The sequence below is a fragment of the Diaphorina citri genome, unplaced genomic scaffold (assembly GCF_000475195.1).
Source record: "Diaphorina citri unplaced genomic scaffold, Diaci psyllid genome assembly version 1.1 scaffold88, whole genome shotgun sequence".
NCBI classification, from domain to species: domain Eukaryota; kingdom Metazoa; phylum Arthropoda; class Insecta; order Hemiptera; family Psyllidae; genus Diaphorina; species Diaphorina citri.
This window is the reverse complement of record NW_007377525.1, coordinates 348,840-361,830: the sequence shown is the minus strand read 5'-3', so window position 1 is coordinate 361,830 and position 12,991 is coordinate 348,840. Positions and strand designations below refer to the sequence as shown.

At 36.3% G+C, this 12,991-nt stretch overlaps 2 protein-coding genes across 2 annotated transcripts in view; one reads left to right on the top strand and one right to left on the bottom strand.

Annotated features, from left to right (window-relative positions):
* LOC103524197 (tribbles homolog 3) overlaps positions 1 to 4,723 on the bottom strand; it is a 38,099-nt gene extending 33,376 nt beyond the window's left edge. The window contains exon 1 of the mRNA XM_008489207.3: positions 4,299 to 4,723. The gene's annotated coding sequence lies outside the window, so the exon portion shown is untranslated. The remainder of the gene's footprint in view (positions 1 to 4,298) is intronic.
* On the top strand, positions 1,706 to 12,654 carry LOC103524219 (transcription initiation factor TFIID subunit 5). The gene is made up of 7 exons (XM_026833331.1): positions 1,706 to 1,831; positions 6,828 to 7,025; positions 7,401 to 7,703; positions 7,980 to 8,182; positions 8,701 to 8,828; positions 10,992 to 11,281; positions 11,581 to 12,654. The coding sequence occupies exons 2-7, from the start codon at positions 6,837 to 6,839 to the stop codon at positions 12,652 to 12,654; spliced, it is 2,187 nt and encodes a 728-aa protein (XP_026689132.1). The 5' UTR covers positions 1,706 to 1,831; positions 6,828 to 6,836.
* Positions 12,655 to 12,991: the final 337 nt, after the last annotated feature.

Sequence of the window (12,991 nt, the reverse complement as noted above, 5' to 3'; positions counted from 1 at the left end):
AGGTTTTTCATATTATTTCATCTCTATCTTTTTACCTACTGGAATACCAGAATAAAAATTTCAATCCCTAGTGTCCGGGGTAACACTTCGACTTGAACTTGGACTAATGAGCAGTTTCGTTTAAGCCATCTAATTGGCTAATCTCAATGTCTGGACCATGCTGGTGCACCAACCTCTTCCAGGTACCTTCTATCTAATTAGAATTTCTTATCTCGAGAGGAAGGAAGACTTGTTGTGTAGGCTGCAAGACTTGAGCACTAATAAACAGTCAGACAACGCTAAGCCATTGGATTTATCGTCATTACTCGATTATTTTCAACCAAGGTGGGGCTTTTTGGGTTTGGGTAGACGGGCTGGGTGATGAAAATAAAAACTAATGGGTACGACTTTGCTTCGGGGCGCAACCGAGACTATATTTTGTGAAGACAGATACCAAGCCCCTCGTTCCAAACATCATTATAGCTATTAGTCTACCGTCTCCTCAGTGTTGGTGTTGAGTTCTTCTATTAATAGGAACTTGAAATCAACAATAAACCTGGAGACAGACGGCCAGCAATTACCTGTAGTATTGAAAGAAGCAACAGGTTTCAGAACTCAGAATGTAAAATCTCTGAAGCTCAAACATGGGTAAGAAAGAGGTGACAAGAGCAATATCTAATTATGCTGTCGAAGTCTCTACCATTACATAAACAGGATGCCTAAACTACCTAAGTACATTGGTACAGAAATATTATAGGTACAACCTTAAGTAAATACATAGTTGCAACCTTAACATCAGTACAGAACACACCAGATATTCGCTAGATGAACAAATCCTACAGAAAACTGACTGTAAGCCAAGTGAGTAGTACTTTTTATTTATTGGAAGTACTTACAAATACAGGCAGCCTAGCAGAGTGAAGTATGATTCCAATTCTCAAAATCCTTAAGTATTCTGTATTAAAGTCTGTAGGTGACAAGGGTACATTGAGAAGCCTATCAAAGTAATAATTAAAACATGTCTGTTTGAATAAACAATAAAAAACCCCTCCCCCAACTGTGAAGAGTAAAAGTTATTTGTGTTCTTCTTTTCATTATGATTTTTGTAAATTTATAAAGTAAATAAAACAATTCCGTTTTTACCAAACATTTTTTAAAATTTTTTCACTCGAAATAAAACAAAAAAAGAAATCTCGGGGCTTTGGGCCCGGCCCAGCTCAACCTAAAGCTGACTCGATATTTCGATTTATTTTTCCGATTAATCGAATATTATATGGAATATCGTCGAAGTCTCTACCATTACATAAACAGGATGCCTAAACTACCTAAGTACATTGGTACAGAAATATTGTAGGTACAACCTTAAATACATAGTTGCAACCTTAACATCACTACAGAACACACCAGATATTCGCTAGATGAACAAATCCTACAGAAAACTGACTGTAAGCCAAGTGAAGTCGAAGTCTCTACCATTACATAAACAGGATGCCTAAACTACCTAAGTACATTGGTACAGAAATATTGTAGGTACAACCTTAAATACAAGTTGCAACCTTAACATCAGTACAGAACACACCAGATCTTCGCTAGATGAACAAATCCTACAGAAAACTGACTGGAAGCCAAGTGAGTAGTACTTTTTATTTATTGGAAGTACTTACAAATACAGGCAGCCTAGCAGAGTGAAGTATGAAATGGAATATCGCATATCGCATTGCAGAAGCGCAAAACGGGCAAAACCGCAAAAAATCAAAAGTCCAAAAATAATTTAACTGTTATAAAGGGTAATAATATCTGATTATCTGTGTGATTTCAGAGGGGATTTCCTCTCCCTGTACCTATATTTCTGCAAGGTTAACGATTTTGGTGAATGATAAATACCTACATATTCATTATTCATCTTGTTTATTGTTCTCTTGGGTGACCCTGGGATTGGGAGTCATCTTCAAGTACCCGTGAAGACCATGGAGGCTTCCCTTCGATACTCTATTGTTCTCGGAGCACTGCAAGGTTAACGATTTTGGTGAATGATAAATACCTACATATTCATTATTCATCTTGTTTATTGTTCTCTTGGGTGACCCTGGGATTAGGAGTCATCTTCAAGTACCCGTGAAGACCATGGAGGCTTCCCTTCGATACTCTATTGTTCTCGGAGCGAGCGTCAGATATTTACTCATCAATAAAATCTATTAACCCACCCTGTAGGTAAAGTAAGTAGGTGCTGATGTTTATAATGATAAATCTTAGAAGAGGAGTGTTCAAAAAGGTTTAATATTGTTCTCGGAGCGAGCGTCAGATATTTACTCATCAATAAAATCTATTAACCCTGTAGGTAAAGTAAGTAGGTGCTGATGTTTATATGATAAATCTTAGAAGAGGAGTGTTCAAAAAGGTTTAATAATTCCCTAAGTAGGAAAGTAAGTAGTTATCAATACCAAATTACTCTTAGAAGAGGAGTGTTCAAAAAGGTTTAATAATTCCCTAAGTAGGAAAGTAAGTAGTTATCAATACCAAATTATTTAGGTACTTTTGCCAGTAGGTCAGTAATTTCGTATATTTACTTACTTAGGGACCTGCCTAGGACAATAAAAAAAGAAATCAATAAATATGATGCTAAGGATAAAACAACTTTTTGGAAGAGGTCAATAGATTTCAACATTTCAACAAAAAAGAACAAACCAGACCTTTATAAGTAGGTGGGTACTTATTTACAACCTACTGTTTGATCAATGCTGGGTTCTTAACATTGAACTTAATTTTATTAAACCAGGTAAGTACTTACTTATGGATTTATGGAAGGTAAGTAAGTACCTTAGTTTCAAGTTGAAATATTACAATTGCAAAGGGTTGGGTGTGCCATGTGTTTTCATTAGCTATTTAAGTAGGTGGGTACTTATTTACTACCTACTGTTTGATCAATGCTGGGTTCTTAACATTGAACTTAATTTTATTAAACCAGGTAAGTAGTGTAAGTACTTACTTATGGACTTATGGAAGGTAAGTAAGTACCTTAGTTTCAAGTTGAAATATTACAATTGCAAAGGGTTGGGTGTGCCATGGGTTTTCATTAGCTATCGAACAGAGTAAGTAAGTAATACAAACTCAAGTATGACAAATGTACTTAAGTACTTATTATTACCAAGTATTACTTAACAACTTTTTGGAAGAGGTCAATAGATTTCAACATTTCAACAAAAAAGAACAAACCAGACCTTTATAAGTAGGTGGGTACTTATTTACTACCTACTGTTTGATCAATGCTGGGTTCTTAACATTGAACTTAATTTTATTAAACCAGGTAAGTACTTACTTATGGACTTATGGAAGGTAAGTAAGTACCTTAGTTTCAAGTTGAAATATTACAATTGCAAAGGGTTGGGTGTGCCATGGGTTTTCATTAGCTATTGAACAGAGTGAGTAAGTAAGTAATACAAACTCAAGTATGACAAATGTACTTAAGTACTTATTATTACCAAGTATTACTTGGGTAGGCACTACTAGTTATAAACACAAGGGCCATGAAAATATTAAAAGGTAAAAGTGAAGGAGAGCTACCTTACCACATCTGGTTAAATAATTATTGAAACATCTCTTGGAGTGGAATACTTATGTACCTTGGTAGATAACTAGTTGCTTGACTTGTAATAAAATGGACAAAAAGGACTAGGTACTCAAGTTCTTCCACAAGTGAACAATATTTTATATAGGTACAAATAGACTGACTTAAGAGAGGGCTAGATGATAAATTTATATATAATATTTTTATTTATTATTATTATTATTATTATTATTTTTATCAAATTCCATTGAAGCTAAAGCATGCTCATATAAAATATTTTAGGAAGATTTTGTGAGGTAGCTCTTAACCTTTATGTAGGTACTTTACAATGAAAATGGATGTGTTGGAAATGTCACATAGGTACCTGTATGTACCTTACCTACCCACAACATTGAAGAGGGCCCTAGCTTGGATGGACTTTTTTTTTAAATTCTAGATGTTAAAAAATATTTCAGAATTCAGATATTTAGGTAAGTACCTAGTAGGTACAAGAGGCAACAAAAGTTTGTTACAAGTACCAAATATTTGGGTAAATTTCAATGGGTTAATTTCAGGTGTATTGATCCAGCACCCCATTGGATTGGGGTGTTTTATTTCTCTCAACTGTCTGATGGGGGTAATGGGGATGGAATGGTTCAATATAGCAGATGTTTCATGCAAAAAGTCTATAGTAAATGATGAGCTAATGAGTAATGACTGGTGACAGATAGAGAGAAAAGTAGCTTCTTGCAGAAGTGGGTTAATTTTGACTTACCTAAAATTTCCCTGTGAGATTTACAAAATGGATAGAATTGATCTCCTTGTTCTCACAATTTTCCAGATGGAATCCTGACAGAAATGAATAATTTAAGCACAGACCACACCATTTACACCACAATAAGTAAAATGAAAAAGAACTCAGGGTAAGAAGAAAAACACTACAGGAGAAACAGACGTTTTTAGAGGAAGAAAAAAACTGGTATCAGTTCAATGCTGGCAAAACTTGAAATTTTAAAAAATAATATTAATTGAAATAAAGTACTCCTATAGTTAAGTTATTAACCGGCAAACTGCTGCCCACTACACTACTCACTACAAGAAAAAATACTAAAAATTAAAATAATTCCCAGTTGCACACAATCACACACACAACTCCTTACTCCTTCTATCAACGCACTATGATCAGTACCTGTGACCTGTGACTGTGACTGACTAAAAAGAAAAAAAAAAACACAAATCAAAACAAACGGACATTCGATTCGATTAATCGATTTTTTTCGATAGGAAAAATTCGATTATGAAAAGCTGGGCCCTATTCCATGAAATAACTTTTCATTTGGGAAAATTTTATTTTCGAAAAAAAAAAAGAAAAGGAAAAAGCATTTTATTATGATTTTTGTAAATTTATGAAGTAAATAAAACAATTCCGTTTTTACCAAACATTTTTTAAAAATTTTTCACTCGAAATAAAACAAAAAAAGAAATCTCGGGGCTTTGGGCCCGGCCCAGCTCAACCTAAAGCTGACTCGATATTTCGATTTATTTTTCCGATTAATCGAATATTATATGGAATATCGCATATCGCATTGCAGAAGCGCAAAACGGGCAAAACCGCAAAAAATCAAAAGTCCAAAAATAATTTAACTGTTATAAATATAAAGGGTAATATCTGATTATCTGTGTGATTTCAGAGGGGATTTCCTCTCCCTGTACCTATATTTCAGCAGGTAAGTACCTCTTTACCTACCTACCATCAGGCCCAACAGCAGCTAAGAACTGGCACTTGAAGTGTTTCCCTGTCTCCCGCTCAGCTCTTGAATACCTATCCCCAAGACCTATTCATTGGACATCTGGATAAGTCACTCTTATTATTTGACCAATTTTGATGAACTATGTCAAAATCACTTTATGTTTATAGAACAATTTCTCATATTCATGCTGCTATCTGTTAGGGTGATCACAACTCGGATTACTATCCACTCCTTTATTCCAAGACCGTGCAAACTCGCCCATTAACGAGATTGTGTGAATGTGGAACACACATTATCTTTGCACCGAATGCACCATCAGCTGATCTTTTCCCCTCCCACCTACTTCAAGAACAGGGAGAGAAAAATCCCCATCAGTCACCATTGAGTCACTGTTATCAATCTTATCTTCAAGTTCAAAACCATTTAAATCTTGTGCATGGTAATGTAACTTTCTAATCTTTTAGAACAATTTCTCATATTCATGCTGCTATCTGTTAGGGTGACCACAACTCGGATTCCTATCCACTCCTTTATTCCAAGACCGTGCAAACTCATTACAAATCCAATACCCTAGCCAACGGCACAAACGGGGACTGGAAATTCAAAGCTATAAATTTTCTCCATGGTGAATTCTTCGTTGCGAACTACCACCATCACAACCACCAAAGAAACCCTTTTCAAAATAAATTCTTCGTGTTGCTTTGTACCATCACTGCTTATTACAGGTATTTTCTATTTTAATAATGATTCATGTTGCATCAAAAACTTTACATGTTTTTTTGTTTATGAATTATATAACTCTTCTTTAAAATGTTTTAACTTTGCATTACATTATTTGCTAAGTTAATGAAATTCGTGCTGTAACTTTATCAATATGTTGCTTTGTACCATCACTGCTTATTACAGGTATTTTCTATTTTAATAATGATTCATGTTGCATCAAAAACTTTACATGTTTTTTTGCTTATGAATTATATGACTCTTCTTTAAAATATTTTAACTTTGCATTACATTATTTGCTAAGTTAATGAAATTCGTGCTGTAACTTTATCAATATACAGTTGACAATTATACATACATATAATGCATTGTATGTACAATGTACTTGTACATACACTGTCTCATAAAATTTTCCACAAATTCAATACAACTTTAAGTACTTTTATTTTTACTAATCAACTTTTACCCATCTACAGTTTTTATGCAGGAAACAAGCATTTAGTTTAGAACTTTAAAAGTTTAGCCTTCCAGTAAAAAGTTGATTGTATTGAATTTGTGGAAAATTTTATGAGACAGTGTATGTACATTGTACATACAATGCATTATATGTATGTATAATTGTCAACTGTTCATTGATAAAGTTACAGCACGAATTTCATTAACTTAGCAAACAGGGAGAGAAAAATCCCCATCAGTCACCATTGAGTCACTGTTATCAATCTTATCTTCAAGTTCAAAACCATTTAAATCTTGTGCACGGTAATCTAACTTTCTAATCTTTTAATTGTCCTTTCCTCTCCCAAATCCTATCTAACAATGTACTCTTTTTTTTTCAGGTAAACATGGATCAACTACCATCCTTAATGGATGATCCACCTCAGGAATCTTTTCACTCAGTTCCGATAATTCAACAAACCTTGTCACCTCAACAACCACCAGTTTCTCCACAGCATCAGAACATGATGTCCCCAATTCAACAGCACAGTTTATCGCCACACACTCAAGCACCTTCTCCTCAGCCTCCTGCACAGGTAGGTATTTGATCAACTTACTGATTTTATTGTTGATGGTATAAATAAGAATTCTTTCTGATTTTTACTTCTTCAACAACCTCTCTGAATGCTGGTTAGTGTACTGGATGTAATTTTCACTGTCTTTTTTGTTTTATCTAGCTGTGTGTATATCACAGTAGACTTGTTCACTGGAAATACCTGGTTCAATTCCCTCCAAAATATTGAAATATTTTTTGGTTCTGTGTAATCACTAGAATAATATTATGAGTTCTAACATCACATGCTAAAATAAGTTCTATTTGATATCAACTGTTTGCTCTCCCAGTCTATTTTGAAAGGGACTCCCTTCATTTACTAGATCTAATGATATTTATTTTTACTATTTTGTTTCAGCCTCAGCAAGTCCCTTCCCCATATCACACTCCACCTCCATCGCAGACATCTAAACAATCAGGCAAGGCACCCGATAAGAACACACTCATCACCATGTTGAAACTTCTCCGTCAGTACAATTTAAGAGGCACCGAGGAGCAGCTGAAGAAAGAAATCAATGTGAATGATTTGGGCATTGATCCAAATGATTCTGAAATTGGAGATCTATTGTCGGCATACGAGAGTGAGGGAGATCCAAACCTGTATGAAGATGCCTATCAGGACTTGAAGAAATTTATTGAGAATTCTTTAGATGTGTACAAAGTAAGTTACTTACACATTGTCACTTTGGTATCAAAATGACCCATTGGTCATTTAAATTTATCATTGAGGGATATTCTGCCTTTCTAAGAAACATAGGTAATCCAATTACTAATTGGGAACAAAATATAACTTTGAATAACCTCAGAGGTGTAGTGTTCAAGATAATTGCCTGGTAATCAGGTGCAATCTCAGTTTAAATAAGCTTGTGCCATATTTTGAAAATTTGACCACAATTCAAGTATTAATTTAGGTATCATCAATATTATTATTTTTCAGTATGAGCTAGGCCTTGTCCTCTACCCTGTCCTCGTACACATGTACATAGAACTTGTTTACAATGGTCATGAGCACCAAGCTACCGAGATGCTTCACAAACACCTTATGGATCATGAACCTCACTATCAAGAAGATCTCAGGAAACTTTCATCAGTGACCAAGAGGGACCAGATTCGAACCAATGAAATCGCGGAAACGTTCAGGTAAAGTTACTTTTTGATCTCAGATATCTCTTGGGTAATCTTCCTGGTACTACATGTCTCCCAACTTCTTGTCCATCTGATGACTATACTACAACACAGACCACACGAGTCTAATGTAGCAATTGTTTCATTGCTACATCCCAACTTCTTGTCCATCTGATGACTATACTACAACACAGACCACACGAGTCTAATGTAGCAATTGTTTCATTGCTACGGGCTGTTTAAAAAAAAACTGACTTGAGAGAACAGAGAGGAAGATCAAGAATAAAATTACAAGAGAGAGAAAAGAAATGGTGCTACAAAAAAAAAAAAAAGAGTCACCGCTGCGATGTTTTTGCAAATGTTACGTCCTACAATTTTGCGCTAATATGTATCGCGTACATACGCAACGATCTTGGAGAAATGCCCTTTCTCAAGTTGAAAACACCCTGTGATGGGTATTACTTTTCTTCTGTGCAGTCAGTGAGTCTGTATGTACTAAGAACTGCGTTTTCTTTTTACCTTTTGTATTTCAGATCCACAGAATTCATCATTCGAATGTCCCGTGACACTCTGTCCTTACTTAAGCGACATTTGCAGGAGAAAAAACACACTGTACTGTTGAATATAGTACAAGAGCATCTTTACTTTGATATGTATGAAGGTAGGAGATATTTATATTTATTTTTAAAAATAATCTCTCTGTTAAGTTTACCTCTTGAATCACTTTGCCACAAACGATGGATATCAAAATTGTCTTGAGAACTAGACAGTACTAGTATTCATAATTGGCTCAAAGGGCACTCTGGGCTTATGAGATTTCCACCTTCCTGGTACCTTTATCCCTTTACCATGTGAATCCACTTTGAAAATATAGAGAGAAGAGTAGCATAGTGCGTAAAAAGTTGAACTTTAAAAGTTAAGCCGCGGGGTATGAATAGACCAGATCCAGGGTACTTGCATATGCTAAGCTTCTAATGGTAAAACAAAAAGTTGAACTTTAAAAGTTAAGCCGCGGGGTATGAATAGACCAGATCCAGGGTACTTGCATATGCTAAGCTTCTAATGGTAAAACAACGCATTTTGAGACTTTTGAAAATTTCGCCTCCTTGGGACCTTTCAAGATCGACAATAAAACACAATTTTATTGTTTATAATCATCATATTGATTTATTATGTATAGGTAATATAATAATGGTAGTATATTTTATAGATTTTCATTTTACATTAATTTTTATATAAATTATATCGTAAAAGTAGAGACTTCGTACAGACGGATTGAAATTTAAAATATCAAAGCATGGGAAATAAAATGAGTTTGGAAATGGTGATGTTGCTAAGGACTATTTTGTTACTTTCCTTATTTGGTTGTAATTATTGATCAAAATGTACCTACCTACACTTAGCTGGGGTTAAACTTATAATCCTAGTCTAGTGTCACTGTATATTGCATGAAAACTGACAAATAGCCTTGAGTAATAGAGAAGAAAGTAAAATGCCTTATTTGGTTGTAATTATTGATCAAAATGTACCTACCTACACTTAGCTGGGGTTAAACTTATAATCCTAGTCTAGTGTCACTGTATCGAAATTGCATGAAAACTGACAAATAGCCTTGAGTAATAGAGAAGAAAGTAAAATATCACCACTGGGCGAGGTTAAAGCCTCGGCCATTTTAACCCAAGCACTAGTGTAGTAGAAATACATACTTGTATGTACCGGACTTTTAATTTATAAGTAAAATAAATGTACATACATATGTATATAGTTTTTTATTTACTTTAATTTTGCAAATTGCTTCTTATTTCATGTTCTATTATACTCATTCTTCAAAGGTAAGAGATTCAAATTGACACAGGACAGGCATGGAACTTTTACATCATGCTGCAAACACATAGGTATTACAGTTGTACTCAATTGATCAAAATATACAACCGTAGGTAAAGAATAATATTAGGATGGATCCGTCTTTTCTCTGCAAATAATACAAAACATGTGAATAACATGGGATTTCAAATTACAAAATATATACAGTAAATATTTAACAAATCCAAAACAATAGGTAATTTTAATTTTTAAATAACTCGTACCTGATGTGGAATATCCAAAATCAGGAGTATGTACATTGGGTATTTAAGAGGAGAGAAACAAGATGTGAGAGAAAAAAGATCTACATTTGCGGAATCTATTATTTAAATACATCAAAGGGCACTCTGGGCTTATGAGATTTCCACCTTCCTGGTACCTTTATCCCTTTACCATGTGAATCCACTTTGAAAATATAGAGAGTAGCATAGTGCGCTGGAGAGTAACGAAGATCACAGACTTCTTCTTAAAGAGATTTGACTGAGGAAACTGTAAATGCTAAGGTCTTATCTTCCCGAAATCGAAGAGAAATGGAAGACAGGATAGGAGAAAGCAAAGAAAACAAAATAATAGATTATTCTATGATGTTATATATTTATAAGCTTAAACTCTGTATTGTTATCATGTGTATAATCTGTTATTGTAAACATGTTGTAAACTGTGAATTTGTTAAAATTGCAAATAAATAAATAAATAAAGTTCCGGTTAAAGAGATTTGACTGAGGAAACTGTAAATGCTAAGGTCTTATCTTCCCGAAATCGAAGAGAAATGGAAGACAGGATAGGAGAAAGCCAGCAGTTCCGAGAACGAACCTTATCCCTTCAAGATAAAATCCGCCCCGGGCGGGAATCGAACCCGCGGCCTAGCGCTTGCAAGGCAGACGCGCTACCAACCAAGCTAACTAGGCTGGCGATCAATTTATTATTCTGACTGAATAATTTTCATTTGATACCATTTCAGGCGCGGCTCGAAGCAAGGTTCATATCGCCTCGGTGTCCGGGGGGCTCACAGGCGAGGCCACACGGCAAGATAACAAAGCCAAGATCTACTACGGTATGCCGCGCGAACCTGACTTACAGAATACCATTGCCGTGCCTGATGATGACGAGGAAGAGGCAGGAGAGGGGGGAGACAAGCCGAAGAAAAAGAAGGCCAAGAAAGACTCGATGTTTTCCAAGAAGACAAAATCAGACCCCAACGCACCCCCCGTGGATCGGATACCCTTGCCGCCCCTGAAAGATTCAGAAAAGGTAGGATTGATTCATATTCATACACACACTGGTCTTTATTGATAGGGAACAGATATTATCATCTAGAGGTTCCCCTGAAAGATTCAGAAAAGGTAGGATTGATTCATATTCATACACACACTGGTCTTTATTGATAGGGAACAGATATTATCATCTAGATCTAGAGGTTCGTATAATGTAGACAAAGTTCACATGGCACTAATGTTCTGGGGACTCCATACGATAATTCTGGTTAGTTATGCATATTTGCATCCCCCCTTTAATTTTAATTTAGAACCGTTTATTTTTCTTTATTTCAGATTGACAAATTAAAAGCACTCCGTGAGGCAACGAAGCGTGTTACCCTGGGTCCTGAATCCCTCCCCTCCATTGCCTGCTATACTCTACTCAACGCACGACAACAAGTAACCTGTGCTGAAATATCAGAGGACGTCAGTATCCTCGCTGTAGGATTCTCTGAGAGTTATATCAAGCTGTGGAGTCTTGTACCTCAGAAGCTGAAAGCTATGAAAAGTTCGGATCAGTTACAAGACATTGAGATGGAATGTGATGATATACTCGTGAGGATTATGGATGAGAGAAATGCTGAGACTACTAGAACTCTGGTGGGACATGAAGGTCCTGTCAGGAAGCTATCCTTCTCTCCTGATAGATCATTATTATTATCCTGTTCTCAAGATAACACTATTCGACTGTGGAGTTTGCTCCTGTGGCGCTGTCTCGTGGTTTACAAGGGACATGGTCACCCTGTATGGGATATCAAGTTCTCCCCGCATGGGTATTACTTTGCCTCTGCAGGACATGATCGTATGGCCAGACTATGGGCGACAGACTCGTATCATCCCTTGCGTTTATTCGTCGGTCATTACTCGGACGTGGATTGTGTTCAGTTTCATCCTAATTCCAACTACGTTGCTACCGGGTCTAGTGATCGCACGATTAGACTCTGGGATTGTGTGACAGGGTCCCATGTACGATTACTAACAGGACACAAGGCCCCTGTGTATGCCCTGAGCTTCTCTGTGTGTGGCCGATTTCTCGCCTCAGCAGGAGGAGATGGGAATGTACATATGTGGGATCTTAGCAATGGACATCTTCTCACCTTACTCACAGGACATACGGATGTCGTGAGAGCTCTATGCTTCAGTAGAGATGGAAACATACTGGCATCCTCTGGACAAGACTGTAGTGTGAAGTTATGGGACTTTGCTAAGCTATCAGATGAAGTAGGAACTGAAGAGGTGAACCTTAGTCATAGTGCAGATATTAAGAACAGTTCTCTCGCTTATCTGGTAAGGTCGTATAAAACGAAAGCGTCTCCTCTACTACACTTGATCTTCTCAAGAAGAAATATTTTACTCAGGGGACCCTAAAACGCATGTTTCCACCCACTTCCCGATTTTGAAAATTTGGACCGATTGCAATACTTTCTAATTACCTTGTACAGGTTCCCCATACCGTAGAGGTAATAGAAAGTAATATCACTTACCGCGGTGAAATTTTGACTCCATCGCTCAGTGTGTTCGCCTTGTATCCACACTTCTGTATCTTCTTGCTCAATCTCTGCACCCATAACTTCTGGTCATCCGTGCTGGGTGCTAGGAGGAGCATTTCTTTGGCAGAGTTAGGATCACAGTGCAGCTTGCACGGGGCTATGGCCTCTTCTTTCCCGTTGAGATGATCTTTGGGGCTACAAGTTTGCGAACCGAT

Bases quoted from the DNA above. Each gene is read 5' to 3' on its own strand.
- LOC103524219 (XM_026833331.1), top strand. From the start codon at position 6,837: ATGGATCAACTACCATCCTTAATGGATGATCCACCTCAGGAATCTTTT. The intron at 7,026-7,400 runs GTAGGTATTTGA...ATTTTGTTTCAG, and splicing joins CTCCTCAGCCTCCTGCACAG to CCTCAGCAAGTCCCTTCCCC. The intron at 8,183-8,700 runs GTAAAGTTACTT...TTTGTATTTCAG, and splicing joins GAAATCGCGGAAACGTTCAG to ATCCACAGAATTCATCATTC.